At 38.0% G+C, this 24,013-nt stretch overlaps 1 protein-coding gene across 1 annotated transcript in view; it reads left to right on the top strand.

Annotated features, from left to right (window-relative positions):
• The first annotated feature begins 12,016 nt into the window (after positions 1–12,016).
• Positions 12,017–24,013, top strand: part of LOC114472331 (sphingosine kinase 1-like) — a 29,421-nt gene continuing 17,424 nt past the window's right edge. Inside the window, exons 1-2 of the mRNA XM_028461551.1 lie at positions 12,017–12,540; positions 23,038–23,187. Of these exons, the coding sequence (XP_028317352.1) occupies positions 12,138–12,540; positions 23,038–23,187 (553 nt within the window). The 5' untranslated portion in view covers positions 12,017–12,137. The remainder of the gene's footprint in view (positions 12,541–23,037; positions 23,188–24,013) is intronic.

Below are 24,013 nucleotides of genomic sequence, written 5' to 3'. Positions count from 1 at the left end.
TGGTTTCCATGTGTTTCCTTTCCTCAGTCCAATTTCCGGCCTATAGCACAAGTGAATCCAATGAATTCATCGAGCTCACAGTGTGTATACATTTCCTGTCAGGGTGAGTTTGTTGTTTAATCTATTTTCTGCCCTTTTAGTTTTAAGTCTGTAAGTCCTAGAATACCTTTGCCCATTCTCACTCTCGTCCCTTTCTCTATTCTTTGTGGCAGGTTCTCCAACTTAAACGCCCTGCTCGGACAGCAGCAGCTCCTTATCCTCACATATCCTGCAGTCTGCAAGCCATACCTGCAGCCTGTTTTCCACAGCACTTTCAAATCTTACCATTTTTTTTTTTTACTGAGCCAACCTGTATTTTTTGTTTTAAAATAAACACCTTGTGGACTCTCTCTGCTTCTGAGTCATTATCTGTCAGAATCTGACACTTGTAGAGCAGGCCTTCCAGAACAGAATAAAACAGATCTGAAATAGAATGGTACACAAACAAGATTGAAACTCTCATTCCTGGGGCCTCATTTATAAACACTGCGTACGTACAAAAGAAAGCGTACACCACTTATAAGCAACGTTTGGGACTTATAAAAAACAAACTTGGCGAAATAATGTGCACACCTTTATGGCGGCTCTGACCCTGCCGTAAGCACAAAATCATGAGAAACGGTTAACTCCGACCCCAACAGGAGAAGGATGAAATTACACCACTGTGAAATTGATACATCTGTGTGAAATAATCGAACATTGCACATTTCACAATACATATCATATATGAAGGATTTATTTGCAAAAAACAAAGGAGGAAAAAATTATACTGACGCCCCAGGAAGTGAGTGATGTGCGCGCGCCTACAAATACAGTTTTATATTAATAATAATTAGAATTAAAATCAAATGATCATTGTCCAAAACTGCTGATCACTTGGCTGCAACACCTGTAGCTGTTATAAAAAGGAAGGGAGTGGATCTTTAGAGACCAGCGAGACCTATTGGCAGGAATGCCCCATGAGGACGAGGTGCTGCGAGAGGACGGACGAGGCTGCGGTGCCCCCGGCTTCACTCACCACCGACCAGTAAACACCCTGGGACTGATGAAGATTATGGTTTTACTTGAAATTAAATATTGTGAATTACGTATGGTACCAACGGTGTTTTACTACTTGTTCATACAATTTAATCCCATGTTTCTGGTGCATTTAGTGCATCTGTGTCCCCCTCAGCCTCCGTTATAACACCAAAGGATTCCCCAATGATTCTCCAGCTTTTTGTCTGTGAGGGTAAGCTCCACACATTTTCTCCTCCGCTTTCATGTCTGACCATTTCTTTTTCACCTCAGTCACAGTCTGACGCTCTGGGGCAATGCAATTTCAAATCCTACTGAGTTACCAGAATCCCAGAGGAACTTTTACATTTTTTTGGTAACTTTTGACTTTTTATTTTATTTTGGGGAAATTGGAGTGCAATGACATACAAACGGAGAATGCAGTATATTAAGTGTGATGAAAAAAATAAATAAATTCTCACGATACCTTTTGTTAAGAAAACCATGCTAGTGCCTGTTTGAGCCTCTCTTGCCTTCAGAAATGCCCCATTCCTTCCTCAGTAATGGCACATCCATAGTGTGATCCTATCGCACCACAAAAATGCTGCACTGAATAGTGAATGTGGAGGCCATTTTAGTGCTGCTAACTTGTTTTTCATTTGCAGAAAAACAAGACGATATGAGGTCTGCAACTTGGTACATTATCCTGCTGGAAGCAAATGTCAGATCATAGCTACACTGTGGTCATAGGCTGTGGGATTGAAACTTTTCTACATTTTTACAAGGAAGGGCAGCCTGAGCCGAAAAGTTATCACTGCACTAAATCTATCCTGGTTATCATATCCAATTCTGACCGAACCTTTTCATGTTTTTTTTTTAGCTTTTACAACACACACAACAACGACACAACCTCTCAGACACATATCCATGCTTTTGTTTCTTCACAAAGAATGACAAGTTACAAAAGTGTGCAGTATAATTCCAAGAAAAAAGAAACAAAAAGGTAAATAAATTCTCGGAGAGATTCAAATGTTCCAAATAGGTAATAAATGGCGACTCCAGGTTTCACATGCAATGTATCTAGCATGTGGTCTAGTGTTAACCATTGTTTGCCATCAAGTGTACACAGCTACACTGACGTCCATCTTCCCCAACAGTCACAGACGAACTGCTTGAATAGACTCCTATTAGCAGGAGTCAAACTATACAGCTCCATCAGCACAGGTAGCTCCAAGTATTTCCCACAAAAATCAGGTAAATAACCAAGTCATTCCCAACATACAGTGTACTTCATATTTAAAGGCTACTGAAGTGCCAAATAATACCTCTCAATAACCATGCTTACTTGAATAACTTTTATCAATTGATCATTTTTACCTTCCACTAGGGGTGGGAACCTCTGGGTACCTCACAATACGATACACGATACAAAGCTCACGATAACGATTATCTCATGATTTGTAATTATTGATATATTGGTCAGAAATCAATCTACGATAATCTATGACATAACAAGAAAAAAAAAGATTAAGTGAAAATTACAATTTTTATTTTATATCTCTGAAAGACAATAAATTGAAAAAGTGCCCTATGAACAGTGACACTATTTTAGTGCAACATTTCTGTAAATAAGTGTCAACATACCAATGTAAACTAATAAGTATCTCCAATAGTGCTTTATGTAAACAAAAACTAGAGTCTTTCTTACCAGTGACACATTATAGTGCAATATTCCAGTAAACAATATATTGGTTCCTTCAACAAACAGTGACAACATTTCTGTGAAGACGTACCTGCACATTTTAGTGGAAAAGCAGAGAAGGTTTTGAAAAAAAAAATCGATACTTAGCGGGAGCATATCGATAATCGATAGTGCGGGAAAATATCGTGATATATCGCCGTATCGAGGTATCGTCACACTCCTACCTTCCACCCCTCCTACTTGTTCACACCTAATTTGTTCCAGTGGTAGAAATGTCAACATCTATTTAGCTTATTGTCCAAACTTGGGAGCTCTACAGCTTTTCCAGTTCAGTGCAGACATTTGGCTTGTAGTACACCCATGTCAATAAGCAACTGTTCACATTTGGTACGGTATATTTGGTATACCTTTTCTTCGTTACACTTTGAAGAAGTATCTGGAATGTCAGGGTTGTATTTAACCTTTTCATGTTTACATGTAAGAAACACATTGACGGAAGTCTTTCAGTATGTTAGAAGGCTACTGCTTGACAGTTGGACATCTGGAGAAATAGAGTAGAATAAAAGGAGTTTGAGGAGGGACACTTCAGCAAGTGTTCAGAAATGGACACTGTCATGTTGGATGCCAATGGTAAGTGAAAGCTCCTCCCTCCTACTCAGTCAGTGTGTATGTGGGGAGAGAGAGAAAATGATTTTCATTATATAAGCAACAACAAGGACCATATGTCAGCCATATTGATATGCATTGAGTTGACATCTGCACTGAGCTGCTCCAACGTCAGATAATGGCTGCATACATATATGAGTTACTATGTGTATCAATGTTCTCATGTCTGGGAGATGAAACCACGTGTTGTTTGTGATGTCAATTACAGCAAACCAGGGCATATTAAAAATAGATATAATCACTTTCATCTGAAGGATATTTAGAGACATTATTTGCACATTACACTTAACAGCACATAAAGTCACTCCACGTTGCACATCCGGTACACACACATTGCTACTGATAACAGGTCAGAGGGGCGGGGGGCCCGGCGGAAGAGGAGGAGCAAAGAAGATAAAGCCGGGGGAAGGCAGCATTCTTCCTCTCTGACTTCCGTATCTCACAGAGCCAGCGCTGAATAGTCCTGTTCTCACTTGTAAAACGTGTCTGTATTAGAGGCCGACCAATATAGGATTTTCAAAGGACGACGCCGATACCAATTTAAAAAAAAAAAATTCAGCTAATGGCCGATATCTAAAGCCAATATTCGAAGCCGATATACTTTTTTTAAAGCACATTGATTATGAAAGACAATTGAAACACTCATATGATATAAATGTATATGTTAGACGTTAAATTAAATACACCAATAGAACTTTTAACATTTATTGAACTTTAAATATAACTGTACACAACCAAGTAAAACAAAAAGTACAGGACGGGTACGTAGCAGTAAAGCACGATAACAATATACAATGTGCAAGTAATGAAAATAATCAACTCTTCCCCACCCTTTCCATTTCCTACCTTGAGTCTCTCCTCCCTGTTCCCTTCCCCCTCACTTAGGTGTAACACTGCCCTCTCTTTTTATATCCTCTCTATAATAAAGCGTTTCTTACTTACGGAGGGCAGGTGATGGGTTAAAAAAAAAAAAATCACAATGGCCGATCTTGAAAAAACTCCATATATCAGGCCGATATATGGTCAACCTCTAGTCTGTATTAAATAGTGTCAACTCTATTCCTTGACTTCAGTTTCATTATAAGTGTAAGAGTATACAGGTAAAAGCCAGTGAATTAGAATATTTAGAAAAACTTGATTTATTTCAGTAATTGCATTCAAAAGGTGTAACTTGTACATTATATTTATTCATTGCACACAGACTGATGCATTCAAATGTTTATTTCATTTAATTTTGATGATTTGAAGTGGCAACAAATGAAAATCCAAAATTCCGTGTGTCACAAAATTAGAATATTACTTAAGGCTGATACAAAAAAGGGATTTTTAGAAATGTTGGCCAACTGAAAAGTATGAAAATGAAAAATATGAGCATGTACAATACTCAGCTGTCCAAAAGGCGACCATCGACACATTGCACAAGGAGGGAAAGACACAAAAGGTTATTGCTGAAGAGGCTGGCTGTTCTCAGAGCTCTGTGTCCAAACACATTAATGGAGAGGCAAAGGGAAGGAACAACTGTGGTCAGAAAAAGTGTACAAGCAATAGGGATCACCGCGCCCTGGTCAGGATTGTGAAAAAAAACCCATTCAAGAATGTGGGGGAGATTCACAAGGAGTGGACAGCTGCTGGAGTCAGTGCTTCAAGATCCACCACCAAGAGACGCTTGAAAGACATGGGTTTCAACTGCCGCATACCTCGTGTCAAGCCACTGTTGACCAAGAAACAGCGCGAAAAGCGTCTCACCTGGGCTAAGGAAAAAAAGAGCTGGACTGCTGCTGAGTGGTCCAAAGTCATGTTTTCTGACGAAAGCAAATTTTGCATTTCCTTTGGAAATCGAGGTCCCAGAGTCTGGAGGAGGACAGGAGAGGCACAGGATCCACGTTGCCTGAAGTCTAGTGTAAAGTTTCCACCATCAGTGATGGTTTGGGGTGCCATGTCATCTGCTGGTGTCGATCCACTCTGTTTCCTGAGATCCAGGGTCAACGCAGCCGTATACCAGCAAGTTTTAGAGCACTTCATGCTTCCTGCTGCTGACCTGCTCTATGGAGATGGAGATTTCAAGTTCCAACAGGACTTGGCGCCTGCACACAGCGCAAAATCTACCCGTGCCTGGTTTACGGACCATGGTATTTCTGTTCTAAATTGGCCAGCCAACTCCCCTGACCTTAGCCCCATAGAAAATCTGTGGGGTATTGTGAAAAGGAAGATGCAGAATGCCAGACCCAAAAACGCAGAGGAGTTGAAGGCCACTATCAGGGCAACCTGGGCTCTCATAACACCCGAGCAGTGCCAGAAACTCATGGACTCCATGCCACGCCGCATTAACGCAGTAATTGAGGCAAAAGGAGCTCCAACCAAGTATTGAGTATTGTACATGCTCATTTTTTTCATTTTCATACTTTTCAGTTGGCCAACATTTCTAAAAATCCCTTTTTTGTATCAGCCTTAAGTAATATTCTAATTTTGTGACACACGGAATTTTGGATTTTCATTTGTTGCCACTTCAAATCATCAAAATTAAATGAAATAAACATTTGAATGCATCAGTCTGTGTGCAATGAATAAATATAATGTACAAGTTACACCTTTTGAATGCAATTACTGAAATAAATCAAGTTTTTCTAAATATTCTAATTCACTGGCTTTTACCTGTAAGTGTAAGTCATCCTCATGCATTAAAGAACCGAGCAGGTTTTCAGCTCCGGTCGGCAGTGTAAATCCTCCAGGGACTGGAGCACATGTAAGTTAATCAACCAACATATCTAAAAGCCAATATGCTGTAGCTCTTATCGAAGTGACTGCACTTTTCTTTTAATCCTGTGAGATATAACTTATGCATTGATGCTCCTTATCCAGCCCCCTCAATCGACTCCAGGGAGCAATAGAGCTTCAGCAGCTGGAAGACGGTTGGAAGTGAGACTGTGCTGTCTCCATTCATTCATAGCTCATCTCGTGCTCCTCAGCTGTGCCTTTTTCAATCAATAGCTTTTAGAAAATCAGTATCCACCCTGCAGTTTGGAATGAAAAGCCTCTTTTGTTGTAAAGCACATATGATGGTCTTGTGCTGCAGAACCAGACTTTTTCCATCAAAAGATGTTTTTTCTACCTATTGCAGCAAATTACATAAGATGTTCAGGTTCAAAGTGAACATCTGAATGTCTTTGGGAATTACAAAAAATCATATTTCACAAAAAAGCATTAGTTAAGGTGAAGCTTAGCTAACTCAAGTGAAAATAATGAATAAGGTGCAGTAAGCTTGCATGTGTTTTAGATCATCTAATTTCCCCTCAGGCTCCAGGTGTTTACTGGGACCACTAATTCCCATCTGCTTACGTCTCCCTTACCTCCCTCTTCCTTTTGCTGGATATTGTTGGTTTGCCTGAAGCAAACCAATGATGCAGGAATGACCTTGATTCATCAAAGAAGTCAGACAACTATGTCATTATCTTTATAGACACTTTACCGTGGCAATGAAAAAGACCTAAAGAGTCAGCAATGTTAAAGGATGATTGTGCAAATCCATGTAGGGTTAGGGTTAGCTGCAGCACTGTATGCATTATCCATATATTTTTTTGAAGTTATTGTTTTCTGTAATGTTTGTGTTTTTTGTCAGGTGAAGCTTTTTTTCCCCTATAAAACCTATTGCAGCAATAAGCGTTGGTCATCTTCAGTCATCTCTACTGTGTCTTAAAATCTTTTTAAAGCTTTAATTCAACTAGAAGGTGCAGCAAGTCACAAAGTGATTTACAGAATTACGTTGACACATTCTGTGCATATAAAAACTTACAACGTAATACTATTCAAATAGCGTGACAGCAAATAAAATGTGAATGAAAGTCCAACACTGTCATCTGTTGGCAGTCTGTACAAATTCAGGTTATTTACTGATGAAAAAGAAGAACATTGAAAGTTGAGCGACAATCTTCAATCCTTGGTTATTCTGTTTTAAAACCAAATCAATATAACAAATGAATAGTGTGGTTATTTATTATTTATAGTTATATTTATATATAATATAGTTATATTTATTATTAACAGAAAGAGATAAAAAAAAATTTTTAAAAAACACACAAGCATAGTTTTTCTGTTTTAAAACTAAATCTTTTGTTTATGTGATATTTGGATATTTAAGGGAAACTATGGATGAGAGCTTCATGTTTTAAGCTCACATAATGCATAAATAAATCAAAACCAAAAAAATGGATGTTACATAAATTTGCACATAATATGTGACTGGTGCTCCTCGCTTCTTATGATCAACTTCGGTGTGTGTTGACGGCTGCCGTTCGTGGCTAGCGGCGTATGGCAAATAAGTGAAAACATTTTGAATTTGTCTATTCTGGATTCAAGGCTTTGGAAGGACCCTAAATACTAGTGCAAAAAAATGGGGATAGACTAAAGTAAAGTACAGAAATGGACAAAAATCTAAAAAGAACACAAATTTGGAGGTATGGCGTTGTATGGCCAAAAAGTGAAAAAATTGTAAAAATAATGTTTCTGGATTTAGGGGTTTAGAAGGACCCTAAATGCTAATACAAAAATGGTAATTAAACAAGGATAGACTGAAGCAAAGTACAGAAATTGACAAAACTCTGAAAAGCACAAAAATGTAAAGGTCAGGCACTATGGTAAGGATGACAAGCAGCGGAGGGAAAAGACACACTTAAAAGCAGAATTTTACATATATATATATATATATATATATATAGATAGTGAATCCTCAAAGCAGTAAACCAAAAACTGAGCAAACACAAGAAAAAAGCCAGGCTACAATTTACAATTTACCCTCTGCTTGTTTTGCTGTCAGCTTAATCGGTTCTACTCACCCAGCGTTCTTTTTACAGTTTATGGTTCTTCTATGCATACTAGACATTGCTTTAATGCACCTTCTTCTTCTTCTTCTTTTTCTTTGCTTGTTTAATGCATATTTTAAGGCCGGATGCAGACAATTACAGCGCACTATCGCCACCCTCCTGATACTTCGTGTATGTGAAAGATCAACTGTATAGCTCACAAGTCTAGTAAGAAGTGTAGCATGCAAGCTACGGAAAAGAAAAAAAAACTACTACTAAATTGTATTAATAAATCCTAAGATACTCAAATAAATATTTAACAACTCTATGATAAGACAGCTTATTTAAGATATCTTGCAAACAAAAAGTCTCCTGCATGCCCTCCACCCTGCTTCTTAAAATATGTCTTTCTCTATCAAAGGCCATGCATCTAATCAGAATGTGCTCTAATACCCAGATTCATGCTGTCCCATCAACTGCAATGTTTTGTTTAATCCTGCATGACCTATTCGTAATCTTGTGAGTATTTGCTTCTTCTTTCCTGCATCTTCCTCCTTGACATCCCAACCCAACCTGGGGACTCACACGATAAAAATCCCTCCCCTCGGCTCCCCCATCCCATCTATACTGCCATAGTTTTTTTTTTAATATATATATTTCTAAATTAACGACAGCCTCTGATTAAGCAATTTTACAGTGAGTAGATACAATGCTTGCCCTTAAAGCCTGTGTCGCAAACTTATTTGCCATTTCATTCCCACCCAGACAAATCTAACATGAGACCCCATATCTTGAATAGGCTGAAGAAGAATCATTATTTCACATACAAGATCATACCTTTCACTTACATTACCCAATTTAAAATTTTCTAAAGCTGACAGTTATTCTGTACACATTATCACTCTCAGCGGCTTAATCTGCTCCACCCATTGCAATGTCATCATAACTGCTAACAGCTCCGCTGAAAACACTGATTAACGATCAGTCACTCTTGCAGAAAACTTTATATCAAACTCTGGGATCACATATGCTACGCCCACTTTTCCTGACTCTGGATCCTTCGAACCATCCATAAAGATTTGCACATAAGCATAAAAATAATTGATATATATCTCATTGCAAGCTGTCCACGATCTCCTTTATCATAATTATTTGTTCCACGCAAGGATATATCATCCTCAGGAGCTGGTAGCGACCATGGTGGATGCTCCTGAGGCTGGGCCTCCTTTATAGGCAGCCTCTAGCTGGTACCTCTCCCTCAGACAAACCAAACCTAATTTAAAATCAATGAACTCAATAACAAAAAATTCCTGAAAAGTGCTGCAGGCAATATGGTGGTGAGTTAGCTGGCTAACAAACAAATTGGTAGGCCTTTCCCTGCACAGTGGAAGTTGTTTGACATATCACATATAGTTATTGAAGAGGGTGAACAAGAATGATGAAACCAGTAACAAGAACAATGACAACAGACAGATGAATGGAATGATGGCAGTAGCAACAAGTCAACAAAGATATTAGGCTGCAGGCAACAGATTCTGTGTTTACTGCCTGTAATGTAAGCGTCACGGTTCAGGCGCGGTATGGTAAAAAAAGGGAAATAAAATTGAATTCTTTTTTTCTGGATCTGGAAGGACCCTAAATACCAGTGAAGATAACGCCACGGCAATGAAATAGGGGTAGACTGTACTAAAGTACAGAAATTGACAAAAATCTGAAAACCACAAAAAAATGGAGATAACGCGCGTATTATTAAGTGCAAAAAATATAGTTTTTACTGCCCTGAAAAAAAGCTGTAATTGTTTTTGCAAAAGTGTCAAATAGTAGAAGTTCTAATACATTGTTCCTCACACCAGCCTCACAGTCAATAGTCAGTCACCCGTTTATTTGGATACTATTCGGACCGCAACACTGTTCGGTAAAGTTGGCACGATATTCACAGATTTGGACATCCAGCATCAATAACTCTTTAACGAAACGTCATCGACACACAAGTTATGCCTCTTTGCCATTGGTCAGATGTGGACAACATCGGTCTCCACTGGTTGGGGTTAATTTACACTGGGCAAGAAGAGGAAAACAGAACAGGATGGAGAGATAACTTTGGAAATTCACCAGCTGGTAGAACTGCAAACCACAGCTCAGGAACTATTAGATACAGATGCAGGATGGGATACCTACTGAAAGAATGAGAAAAAGAAGTCGAGAAGAGAAGGAATAGAGCACAGACTGCAAAAGAGCGAGACATAAAAAATGACACATTTAAATGAAAGGGCCATACAGAGAGAAGTCTCCATCATAGCAGCCTAAATCTATAGCCGCACAACTAAGAAAAAAAAAAAAAACACCTCAGGATTACCTTAGCCAGCTTGAACTATACACTTTCTCAAACAGATAAGGGCAATCTTTAAAGTAGAGTGTTCTAGCCTGTGTATTGAAACTGTGAGCTGGTTCCATAGGTAGCGAACCTTTAGCTGTGCTCTCTGCCTTTTATTCTGTTTTCAGAAAATCTAGAAACATCCATTGAATGAGCAGTCTGGAAGCAAGGCTGTAAAAAGAGGAAGAAAAAAACTGCTGTATTTTCATTTTTAATGCTGCTGTCTTTTAATCACAACTATTTCTCTCTTGCAAATGCTAATGTTTCTAGCAGCTACTTTGCATTTCTACATCCTTTGTGGTTTTGCAGTATAAGTAGGGCTTTCTTGTCAAAATGGTATTTTACACTTTCTACCACTAGATGGCAGCAGAACATCTATTTTTGACAGTTTACTAGCGCCTAATGAACGTAAAGTCAAGTGAGCATGGGACACAGCTAACCATAGAGATACACCGACTGACCTTCAAAATAGAATAATCAGAATAATACAAGCGCAATAACACATTTTTAAAAAGCAGTATTGTGATCCCCGCCCCAGTTTGCATGCAGGTTCAATGTTTATACACGTTTGTGCATATTTTACTAATTTTCATAACATACAACCTGAAAAACCTTTAAAGTGACATGTTCAATACAAACAAGTGTATTACTTTGTAAGTGTAAAACTTTGTTTTGTAAGTAGCAAGTAAGTTTTAAATCCTGCTCTATCTAAGTCAGTGTCCTTGTGTCCTTGGGCAAGGCACAATGTATGGGTGTGGATTGTGCATGAATGTTGGTGGTGGTCAGAGGGGCCGTAGGCACGAAATGGCAACCACACTTTTGTCAGTATGTCCCAGGGCAGCTGTGGCTACAATGTAGCTTACCACCACAGGTATGACTGATGTGAGTGACTGGCGTGTTTGAATTACGATTACTGGGTATGTACTTTGATTCTCCTCAAAAAAAAAAAAAAAAGCGGACTGAGGAATAACACATTGCGTCATTGGCGTAGAAACCAGTAAATTATTTAAATTGTAAATTCAAAAAAATAATTTGTATTCATTTGTATTTTTTTACTTACTTAAACTCAATTGACTTTTTATTATTTGCAAATTTGGCCACATTTTGCCTAATTTTAGAGAAATGTCATTTTTTGAGTTTTAACAACTTAATAATTTTTAAACATGCCTGCCTCATCTATAAATCTCTCCATGGTTTGCTCTTAAATGTGAGGACTACGAATGGAAACTAACTCATTGCCAAATCTCCCACATTTACACAAAGTATTGCACTGGTGTTCAGCAATGTGCACTGTCCTCTCCAAATAAATAAAAAAAATTAAAAAAAACAAAATTGGGAGTCGTGCTTTTGTTTTGAAAAATCCTGCCGGATGAGGACGTGTAGTACATGTGACGTAGGTCCGTGCAGTACATGTGACGTAGGTCCGTGCAGCCTGATGACACTCTCTGCCTACACTGATGCTCCACACTCTGCGCGCACCCTGCTGGGGGTGATGTGTTCCTGAACTTATCGCTGACTCCCTCCTAAGCGTCCCGGTCTGCACAGTCCGGTGTCCGCTCGGAGGATGGCTGAGAACCAGGGCCTCAGCACGGTACCGCTGTTCGGAGAATTCACTCTCTCTACAAACCGAAAAGTCCGCTGCTCCGTGAAACTCACCGAGCAGGAATTCATCGTGAAGAGACTCACGCCTGCACCTGTCGGATGGAGCAGGAGGGTGCACAGCCTGAAGGACTGCCTGGGCTGCCGGGCGTACCGGGGGAACGACACCGGGGACTCTGCTGCTTACTTGTCGGTGTACTTTTACCCGCTCCGGGGCCGCTGGATGAGGACCGGGATCTCGCGGCAGAGGGTCGAGCACTGCTTTCGATTTGCGGCGCTGCAGGAGTGGCGAGCGAACCTGGAAGAGGCTGAGAGATGGGCTCGCGCTGTTCGTGAATGGTCCTCCCGGCAAAGGCACCATGGGGACGGTAAGTGTTGGTTAGCAACGGGTCCCGAACATCACGGTCTGTTTCCACTGAGAGCTGCTGACATGTCGAGGGAAAAGTTTGATTCTGTTTTTTTTTTTTTTTTTTTCAACTTTCACGTTGACATAAAGACTCAAGAATGCCACTGAACAAGTAGGATGGTAGTCATTAAACAATGGCCCATCACCATATTCATCATCATTGATGGGGTACAGCAGACTAAACAGATCGGTGAAACACTGAACTGCGAGATCACGCGTGTCAAACTCATCACCCGGGGGCCAAATCCGGCCCTTTGGGACATCCAGTTCGGGTAATGGTAAAACCTAAAATTCCGAGGTATTTTCGAGGGTATAATAAATATGGATATAAACGCATATTACTGGTATATTAACCCTATAAACAAAAAAAATATGGAAATAGAACATTTTACTGCTGCAAATGTATAACATATTACTGGTATTTTGTGAACAGGACACACACGGTTGGGTATTAGATATTAGATAACCGAGAAAAAATTGTTTTCTTTTTGAACACTATGTTAAGTTTAGGTTTTGTTTGTTCAGACAGTTTTTCAGGAATTTTTTTTATCTCCCGATATGTTTGGACTGTCAACTGTCAGTCTTCGTCAGAGGAGTTCTGCTGATCGCCTTTGATGGTTCCTTTGAAGTTTCAGTTCACTTCCATGTAATAGTTCTCGTGAGATTCATAGACATCTAAAGCAGCTGGAGACGATAAATAAAATTTGTTAAACTCTACTAAAGTTGTTCTCTACTAATGATTGCCAGTGTGCCCCCAAAAATCTGCCAAAAGGACATTTCCAGTTTTTAACTTTTTAGCTTCAGCACAGTCTTTTGAATCCTCTTGTTCTCTTTCAATTCTCTTGTTTTTCGGAAACAATACCTTTGATTTATTAATCTGAGGCCTACACTATGTTTTTATCAATGGTATAGTGAAAAATGTTAGTTATCGATATCTTCCCAGCAGCTTTAAATGTGCAACTACCATACCCTTATGGTAAAAAACCTCCATTCTTCCTGCGCCTGCATTGGTTTTGTCCTGGTGCTTCAGTTTTCTCTTACAGCCCCAAAACTTGTATGTTTGCATGATTGGAATTTCTAAATTGGCCTTAGGTGTGTATGGGTAAATCATTTGTCTTGTCTCTCTTAGCCTTGTGCCCTGTTCAGAGTGTGCTCATCCTTACACTTAAAGTCAGCTCTTCTAGGCATCAAGACCCTAAACATGATAAAGCAGTTATAAAAGTAAAATTATAACAAATGACCTGTACATCAACTCCTCGGGCAAATCAAATTAGTGGAGCTATTGTTGAGTCCGTTTATTGATTGTATTTGCCATAAATTGATAACAGTTCTCTCTTATCTGCACAAGTTTCTGTTTTTGTGTCTTTAACCTACTTCATAGGTTAATAAAACAAGAAGGCAAATCTGAGGCTGAGTTGTTTTTCAGTAACTCAGTAAATTTTAATAGCTGAAAATCCAGAGAGGACCCGTTTAATTTGCTTCCTACATGAATAAAAGAGTAGCTCTGGTGTTGCACAGAGTCATATTTCAGTAACTCTAGTCTGCAAACGAGCATAGTCAAGATAAAAGAGTGCAGAAACACGAGATGTTACCCCTTTTAGTTCCCATGGTGCCAAGATGTCTAATTGTTCTAATGGTAAAAGTATCATTTAATAGCACAATAACTAATGTTACTACTGGCATTTAACATTGTAGAGCTGCCACACTGTGACCTAGTTAGCTTCCACCCATTTGCGCAAATATATTTTTAATGAAACAAAATATGCTATCTTTCTGCACCGCCTGTCATTTTGGAGAAGGTAGGCCAACTTTCAGTGACCCCCCACAGCATTGTTTGATTGGAAATGTGTCGTGACTCGACTGTTTGGAGCGCAACATAAGACGATGTCTGCACAAGTTTGCTGCCAAGAGACTCGGACTCAAACACAAATGTCTTTGTTGCTTCACCTGCTCTGGAGTCATGTGATCAAGCTCTATCAACACCGCAGACTGAAGCTTTATTTTTTTTAATAGAGTTTCTTTTTATTTTATTGGAATGTATTATATAATGTATAATATAAAATGAATGCAGTCTGATCCACAAACAATTATCCCCAATTCTGAATAATAATTTCAAATCTGTCGTTCTTTGTTAACACAGAGTAATTTAAAAAGCAAACTTCCTGTCCTTTATTTTGTTGATAATTACTGGCAGATTTCTATCAGGGCTTACCAAGAACTCTAACATATGATTAAAAGTAGTTACCACCACAAGAAAAATGTGTCATTTGATTGTTAGTTTTGTTTTGATGCTCTCCTTTTCACTTTGCTTTTAATCTGCATATTAGGGATGGCAAGTGCTATGTAAACAAAAATAATGAAATTATTATTCTGAGACTTGTACATAGTTGTGTTTTTACAGAAATTTAGGTAAACCTACTGCATCTTTTAAATTGGGGACTTCAGTTTAAATTATATTTTGCTATGTAACCATAGTATTTCAAAGACCAAATAATTAATAGCTGACCTTAAAATGTTTTACTCAAGAGAAATGTTTATATGTGAATTTATTTATCAATCTTACATACACTTTATTGTGGTGACACACTGGGCTTATCCCAGTTGTACTTTACTTCGTACATGCTGGCATATGTCTTAGAATTTTAGATGTACAGGACACCTGAGGTGGATGACTGATTCAATTATTTAGATGTCACTGTGGGAAAGAACCAGCACATAGAAACCAGAAGTGTTGAGAAAGTCTGTTCAATGGGGAAGGCATCACTGTGGTGTGACCTTCACAGCTCTGTAATGCTAAAGTAAAGTTGTCTTTGGAATGTGGTAATATGGCTTCATTCTACAATGTGCTGTACAGTTAGTTACTCATTACAGCGAGGTCCTTGAGAAGTGTAATAGATCATTTGCTTGGCATCCATTCAACCATCAGCCTCAATATTGTTGGAGACCTCACCTCTAGATTAGGATTGATATTTGTGTTACTGGCCTGGCCCATTGAACAGAAAGCATTTGTTTTCTGCTGATCCATTTTGGGTTGTTAAAACCATGTAGATGTTGCTACATTTCTGCATAAAAACTGGGCTCTTAATCTCTCAATTTATAATTGCAGACCAAAGTGGGGCTTTAAAATAATGTTTTCCCTCAGAGGTGCTGTCTTCCTTTTTTATTTTACTTGTTATCTTTTCAGAAATATATTTTTCTTTCTTTAAAAGAAAGGGAAGGGAAGGGTAAAAGGTGGCTTTTTGTAGACTTTGTGAAGTGTGTGTGTCGTAAGATTGTCTGTCTTTGCACTGAGATAGACTGGCTGTCCATATGTCAGGAACAGTATAATACAGACGGATTGCTCTGCATATTCAGAAGAAGCAAGTGAACGCATTTGGCCATTATGAAAATGCCAAAGAAACAAGTGTGAAACTATAAAAAACAGAATAATGGAAAATTAACCTTGTTAAATGTTCTCAAGAGGCTTCTTTTAAAAGGAAAACCCAAGCCTCCTACAGCCAGTCAAGGCTTTCACTTAATCTTCAGCTTTGGCTGAGAGACGGTGAAGGTTGAGAAGATGGCACTCACCTTGTAGTTTTTAAGAATTCAGAAGTTTCCATGAAGTATAAAGCTAAAATAGTTTGTGTTCTTGTGTAAATAAAAAAAGAAAAAATGTACCCTGCCTTTTTTGTATTTGACATGGCATGGCTTTAATCAATTATGGACAACCAAGAGCTGTCATTGGCTAATGGAGCTGTCCTGACAAACTTGGCACATTTTAAAATTGAAGTGGCATTGAAATGTTTCTTTAAACGTTTCTCTGAGAGGGACCTGGCTGATGCACTTGCTGATCACTGAACTACTTAATGTTGTGTTGGACTCAGACACACCCAATCTCATTTATATTTTTTCCAGTTCTTTATTTCCCCATTGGCAGTTGTTTGCCAAAAACATTAATATTTATAGATTCAAAAGCCTGCCCAACTTTTTACACCTACTTTCAATCTTTGTGCAGTACACTGTATACATTGCAAAATATTGCAACCATTTTAAATTAATTTAAATAACACTACTACCAATCAAATTGTGTGTTTGCAGCTGCTATCAAAGCACCCACATGCAACAAACTAATATATTGGTTTCTCATTGTCATGGAAGTAAAGTACAGCAGTTTAAGTATTATAAGTATTGGAATGATGAGTAGAAGTTGTCTCACTTCACATTCTGATTGTTCTATTCATAACACCATGCCAAAGATAAGTGATACATCTGCTTGTGAGAGGCCACACCTGGTATGACTAATCAGCTTTATAATCTGCTGCTATACCGGTGTATCAAGGCTCTCTGATGCATAATCGCACCTTTTAAGTATAATGAGAGGATGTCCGATTCAGGCTACAATGATCATTTGACAGGTTCAATGAGTGCTCTCTTTGGTATGAATGGCATTACTGAGCATTCAGACAGCAGCGGTGTCAGCAGTGCTCCCCCCGGAGGATGCTCCTCATCACACATACACTGTGGAAGAGTTTGATGTGCGGCCAAAGGCTTTGAAGCGACTTCTTGCGCTCTCTGTCTGTATTGCTCCCTGTGGCTCTGAGGGTTCACAGCTTTGTGTCTCTATAGTAGCATACACCCTTTTCCTTTTGCCAACAGTAAACGCAAACAACATTGCACGCCATGAACATTTGATGCAATGAACTTCAAGGTAGCTCATCGAAACTATTTTTTTTTTCTGTCGCGACTTTTACCTACCAGCTGGCATTTATTTGTTTAGTGTTATCTTTTGAAACACATTGCACTAATGTCACCCCTGGGACAGAGACAGAAAGTGGCTGCATTTTCTCTGCGATCCCCATCACCGTCACAACCTAAACATCACTTCAGGTCGCTGTACATACAGCACTAGATGACTTGGATTTAAACCCCAATGCTGTACGCCCTCGGCCTCTCCTTAATATAGATCTACAGAAGGCTAACCACTGCCAGCTACTTCAGCTTCCACGCCCTTTGTGGTTCTAGCTCAGCAAAACTTTTCTTACTTGTTTTAGCAACTTTGATATTTAATTTAACCAAAGCACAGTGACCTACATTTCATCAATGCTTACTATCTGCTATGGCTAAGTTTTTTCCAGTATTCCTTATTGTTTTGGTCTTTAAAAAACATTTCAATGTAAATTTGGTCTGCTGGGCCAACATTTTGTAAGTTAGAATATTGAATGTTTGTTCCAAACAAACAATTGTTTGTTTTTATCATTTGTTTTTGTATTTGCATATTTTTTTCTGATTTTGTAGTTTAATGCAAGTCCATGAAATCTGAGTATGAGAATTATTTTCAAAATAAAAGGAATAGAAAGAGCAGAAAGAACTGAACCTATCTAACCCAGAAATTCCTTCACACATCAGACTTTAATCTTTAGTGAACAAGATAACTTATTAGTGGATTGTAATTTGAAATATTTGTCTGGATACTCTTGGTGGAGAAGGTTTAAATACCAAATCACATGATAATCCCTTAATCCTTTAAATTGGAAACTGGATTTCCTCCTAATGGGTGTTTGTCAAGGATGTGAATCAAATCAGTGCAGAGTAATGGAGAAATATACAAGCACAGTTTAAATAATGTAAAACGTTTTGGCTAAGATAAGTAATCGTCTGTGTTCTTACCTTTTCTGCATATTTAGATGTTGTGCTGCTAAACTTCATGGCTATTTTCTCTCATGTGTTTGATGTTTCTCTGCTTCAACCCGCTTATTTATAATGAGTGCTTCCTAAATATTGATTTTATAATGAGAAAAAAGTATTCTTGAAGCTGAACCCCCTGGCAGGAGTATGTAACTTTTGGCTCTTTAGCCCTTCTGCTACAGCTCCCACCACTGATGTAACAAGCTTTCAGGGCCTTGGATTTTGTCTTTCAAATTTTCCCAAATCTGTTTTGTTCCATTTCCTCTGCTTTACTTAATTTGACTTAATTATGAATACACAAAATGTCCTAAAAGACTTGATTAATTACATTAAATGTAAATAATCATATTTTTCAATGCTTCAGAATTCTAAACAATACGCGGGATCATGACCATCTGAGTCGTCGTGCAAGAGTTCGTAGTGCAACATTTTCAGTTTGTTTGTCTTGTTAACCACCCGTTTGATACAATAATATGGTGAAAATGGGGGATATTTTCCTGAAACAGGTTGCGAAGGGTATATTTCTTGTCATGCAACTATTTCCATTTCAGTAAAGCAATTCTGTGATTTCTCTCCGTTTTTCATAATCGCAGAAAATCAGAGGCCCAACATCATTCTCTCCTATTGTACTGTTAATATTATTAAATCACTGAAGCTTTTTTGACCACGCATCCATTGCATATATTAATAGGCTAAAAATTCAGTTAGCAGATGCTTTTATCCAATGCGACGTACAACAAAAGCATTACGTGTTAAGGGACTTGCTAAACAACCCGCATTGATGGCCCAGGTTGGAATTGAACCAGTGACCCTCTGATTACAAAGCAGTGTGCATTTACTGACCAATTTTACCACTTACTCCATGACAATGTTGTGAGTTTTCATCTGGCATGAAGACAGGATTTTTGAGTTGCCTACTTCCTTTCTCTTATTGTATCTGTTTACATTGTTCTATCTATTTATCATGTACAACCAGACACCTGTTGTGATTTCTATATTAGTGGGATGTTGTAAATGAGGTAAAATCTGAACTTTTCTTTGGATCGCGGAGCTTCAAGATGAAATTGTTTTGATTCATGCTGAGAGGAAGAAATTCAACATTTTCTCTTTCTATAAAGGACTCCAGCATTCACTGAAAATATGAAATGGACAAATTCTGACAGACCAACATACTCGTAAGAAGACAAATTCAATTAGTCTTAATAAAACGTGTTGTGTGGCAAAACACTATGTATACATTCAAGTTTTAAAAAAGTAATTGTGCCTTGAGCTGAAGATTGTTGTCAACTAATATAGTGTTTTATTGAAAGAAAAATTCCTTTCATGTAATCGTTATTTTTCTTTTTTTGTGTTTCTGGCAATGTGCTTTAGCGGAAGATCTTTATTGCCCAGCAATTGAACTCTTTGGTATATATTTTGTATCACGGAAATGGAAAACCATAAGACAAAGAAAAGGAGTTTGAATTTGAACATATTTTGTTCCCTGTGTGGATAAAACCTGACAGTGCTTGCTGAAGCCTTATACTGTTGTGTAAAAATAAAACCCGTTGATTCTTAGACGTCATGTGTAATCGGATACAGAATGCTATTATAAGGAGCCTTTTCCGGAATATGTGTGAGTTTTTTTTTTTTTTTTTTGCCGCTTCGGAGTTTTCCCCCTTTCATTTAAGCAGCTATTTCCTGGGGTGGATTGCTCAGTGGTGATTATTTCATTAAAATCTGGGATAGTTCCCATGCCATTGGTTTGAAGAGACTAGACGCCTGTAATCGCAGATCAAGTAAACGTTGTTTTAAAGAAAAGCTATTCACTTTATTCCTCAGCCAAGACTGTTTCTGGTGCAGCACTCTTTGTAATGATGTTAGAAGAAGCTCTTTACTAATTCAATTGTAGTCTTTCTACAAAACCCCAAAATAAAAAGCATAATTCCCTCTAAAAAGTTTTAACTTGGGCCTCTGTCCCCACGAGGTTTGGTGTTTTCGGTCAGAAGATGTTGTATATCCAGCATTGGCAGGGCGCCACAATGTTGGTAAAGCACTAGTAATGATGGAGGGGGAAGGCAGAGTAGACTGGTAGAAAAGTAGACGGTGTCCTCAGGAATGTTTGAAGAAGGGGTGGGTTGTCACAGAGGAAGTGGTTTGAGTTTGAATTTAGCAAGTGAGGTCATACAGACACAGACACGTACACGTCTGTGTGTTTAGAAGGGGCGCTTTCTTTCTTATGTTCAGGCATCAGCATTTTTATTTTTGTATAATCAGACTAAACAGAGATACGTTAAATATTGAGGAATTACATTTAGATGGATTCCACACTTGAACAAATGGGTAGCAGAACAGATTAGAATAGAATAAATGCTCGGAGATAAAAGAGCAATGATTATTTATTTTTTGTTGTCCTACTGTGCCACAGTCAGGCTGGCTAGATTAGGGTTAGGCATTCATCTTAGGTATAACCGTTTCATTAAACAGTCGTAAAGAAAAACCAGAGTAACATCCTAAATTCCTTCAGTATAATATTTCAATTATAAGATCTTATTTAAAATTATATTGTTACTGTTGACAGTGTTGGATTGGATTGTGCTAAATTGTCCCTGATAAACTGCAGCTGTATTGTATAGGGTGTTTGCTTCCCTTTACATTTTGGATTGCCAAAGCACAAAAGGCAAGTCGAGGTTATTTAAGTTCAAACCACAGGTGATCGAAAGGTAAGGGTTCTCAATGTGGAAACATTTTACTAACTTGTGTCACTGCATTCCTATAGTGTACATCAAAATAGAAAACACTTGAACCAGTTTCCTAAACTAGAGCCTGTAATGTTTAACTGTCCCCGCCCTTAGTTTGGCATTCATCAGCTGTAGGAAAACTGTTAGAAAATCTGCGTGGTTTGTGCCTGTGTTCCTGGAATTTGTTCAATGTATGCGTGTGTTGACACAGAAACCAGTTTTATTTGTGCTAGCAGAAAAAAAATGTACCTGTAGTTTTAGAACCAACACAGAGCTGCAGTGTCCAACATGGATGATGGATTTTTGTAAATATTGTCTCAAAATAATAACTTATCACCATAAGTTAATCTTATAATCAGCAAAAGTTGAGTTGTTGTGGTGGCAGTTTTATTAGAAGCTTATAACTTTGACTTTAGTTTTGTGTTATAAAAAAGTCCAAAACTTTTCTATGAACTAAACAGAGACGACTACACAGAGGCAATGACCTCATTCACAACTAACAAATTAGACTCTAAACCTTTTGTGATAGACCCAGTGCCCAGTGACACATTTCATCGTATCTTTTGACTAAAACTTAACCATGCGCAAAACACTAATTTAGTTTTTACACTCACATTTGTTTTTAATATGAAACAGTATTTTAAGTTAAAGGGCCCATGTTACGCTAAATCAACTTTTCTGTGCTTTAAACATGATAAAAGTGCTATTTGGACTTCATACACATGCCCAAAGTGTTTTTTTCATTGATTCCCTCAATCGTTAGTTAGAGGGTGATTTGCTCCGTTCTTACTGCAGGGTGAGCACAAACACCTCGCTCAAATTTGATGACGCGTTCCCACTTTTTTGACGAATTTGACGCGGCACTGAGCTGGGGAAGCCGTGCCTCCAGGAAGCTCTCTGCCGTGATTGACATGTAAACAGACACGCCCACAAAAGTGAGCATTTCAGCGTCCTTCGTGCAGTGCTATGTACTGTATGTATTTTCTACAGTCTATGTATGTACCGGCGAACGCCCCGCCCCCACGCGCTGTCTCATGTTTATAAAGCAGCATGAGCTCAGCTACGGAGTGGGCGGGAGGAGGGAGGGCCGTCCTCTGGCCCTACGTCACCGTGCGGGGAGGAGGAAGTCAGTGTCCTGTCTATAGACACTGATGAATATGCATAAGTAGGTTGCAAATCAGCCCATTTGTGTAGAGTTGCTTAGAAAGTGACTTTTCAGAGGCTAAAAAACAGACAAGTTTTGGAAAATAAACCTCAAATACTATGTTTTTGGGGTTCTTAGAACAAATGGAGATGGGTGAAAAATAGCATGACATGGGACCTTTAAGGAGTAAGGACATGCTCACATAGGAATTAATCCTGTAATGGGTCAAATATACCAACTACAGTTTCTCCTGTTTTTAAGCTGATGTTGACCCTTACAGCGTTTGTTTAACCCTGAATGACTCTCTGAAATAATCTTACCAACAATAATTTGTATAGCTGTGTTCCTTGGATATTTAGGAGTGATTTATTCTGTGTATTAATCTCAAGATACAAGTTGTATTAGTGTTTTATTTCACTGTGGGCATGGCAGGGGGCAACTAACTGACCAATGACTTTAATTGATGCTTATATCTTTATCTAGTCATTTATGTGTAAAATATGACTTTTAATGGTTTTATGTATTGTATAAAGGGATATTGTGAGAAATTAGTTAAAATGTAGATGGCTTCTACAAATTAAGAGTTTGTTGGTTTTTCTACTTTGCCTTCTCTTGTTTATTCAGTTTTAGAATAGTCTACGACAGTACTTCCTTCATTCTTGTATTTTTTCTGCCTTGTTGTTGACTAAAGGCTTCAAGAGTTATGTTCGAAATTGTCAATTCATCTCTGGTACTGTATTAACTGTATTTTTAAATGTTGATAAACATGTATACATCACCTGCAGATTCAGGTTTTTGATAAACTTTTCTACAAATATACTGTCCCCAAAAAAATTCTGTAAAAAAAAAAAATTGAATCCGCTCTAAATGTTAGATTTGTGAATATAGTCTGTATTGTGGCTGATTAACTAAACCTTTTTCTTTTTTGTAGGTGTGCTGATGCAAGAGTTGCCTCGTCCATGCCGGATGATGGTGCTGGTGAACCCACTCAGTGGAAAAGGACAGTCTTACACTCTCTATAACAACCACATCCAACGGATGCTCAATGAAGCTGGCATCATTCACACTCTTTTTGTTACTGGTGAGTTGTTTTTTGTTTGTTGTTTTTTATCGATACAAATCCAACTTTAGTTTTTCCATGTAATTCTCCTAAACAAGTCTTTGAACAACGGCCTTCTTACAGATACTAGATAGCTCAAAGTAAGTTTAGTAACATTGCTTGTCCCCACAGAAAAAGGAGCATTAAGCATTGTAGTTTATTAGACTACTTAATTAAAACAACTTGATATATATTGTATACATTTCAGCTGGTTTAAGTTATTACTATGACAATCTGAGTGCACTAAAACTGTAATTGCATCCTGGGATTGTTGTGTTTTGGTTTTTCTTCATTACTAGTACAGTGCCTGTTGGAAACATGTATTCATGTGGAAGCTTAAGTAGAGTTGTCAATTATGGCCAAATGAGTATGTGTTTGAAGGTTGGATGTACAAAGAGGTGTACATACTCTGTACTCTGTAGTGTTATGAAGGGGTTTTTTTGCGGATGCAAAGTAAAATAGTGTGTGTGATTTCCCTGGTTTAATTCTGAGACATGAACATGATAAATGTGTTTGTTGTTTTTTTTTTACTCACTTTTATATTTTTTTGTTTGGTGTATTTTTCTGTAATGTATGTTTTTTGGAGTCATTGTGTGTTTTTTTTAATCTTTCAGTTGTCTTTTTGTGCATTTTTTGTATAACTGTTTTTGGTTGCCATTATAGAGTGATTCTGAAGTCATTTTATGTACTTTTTGTATAAATATTGTTTAGTTTTTTTTTGTTTTATTTTACTCATTTAGTATATTTTTATTTGAGTCATTTTCATATTTTTGTTGTATTTTTCTGTAATGTATATTTTTTGGAGTCG

Source organism: Gouania willdenowi, chromosome 1, assembly GCF_900634775.1.
Source record: "Gouania willdenowi chromosome 1, fGouWil2.1, whole genome shotgun sequence".
Classification (NCBI taxonomy): domain Eukaryota; kingdom Metazoa; phylum Chordata; class Actinopteri; order Blenniiformes; family Gobiesocidae; genus Gouania; species Gouania willdenowi.
Note: the sequence above shows the minus strand (reverse complement) of the source record. Positions and strands in the feature narration are given on the sequence as shown.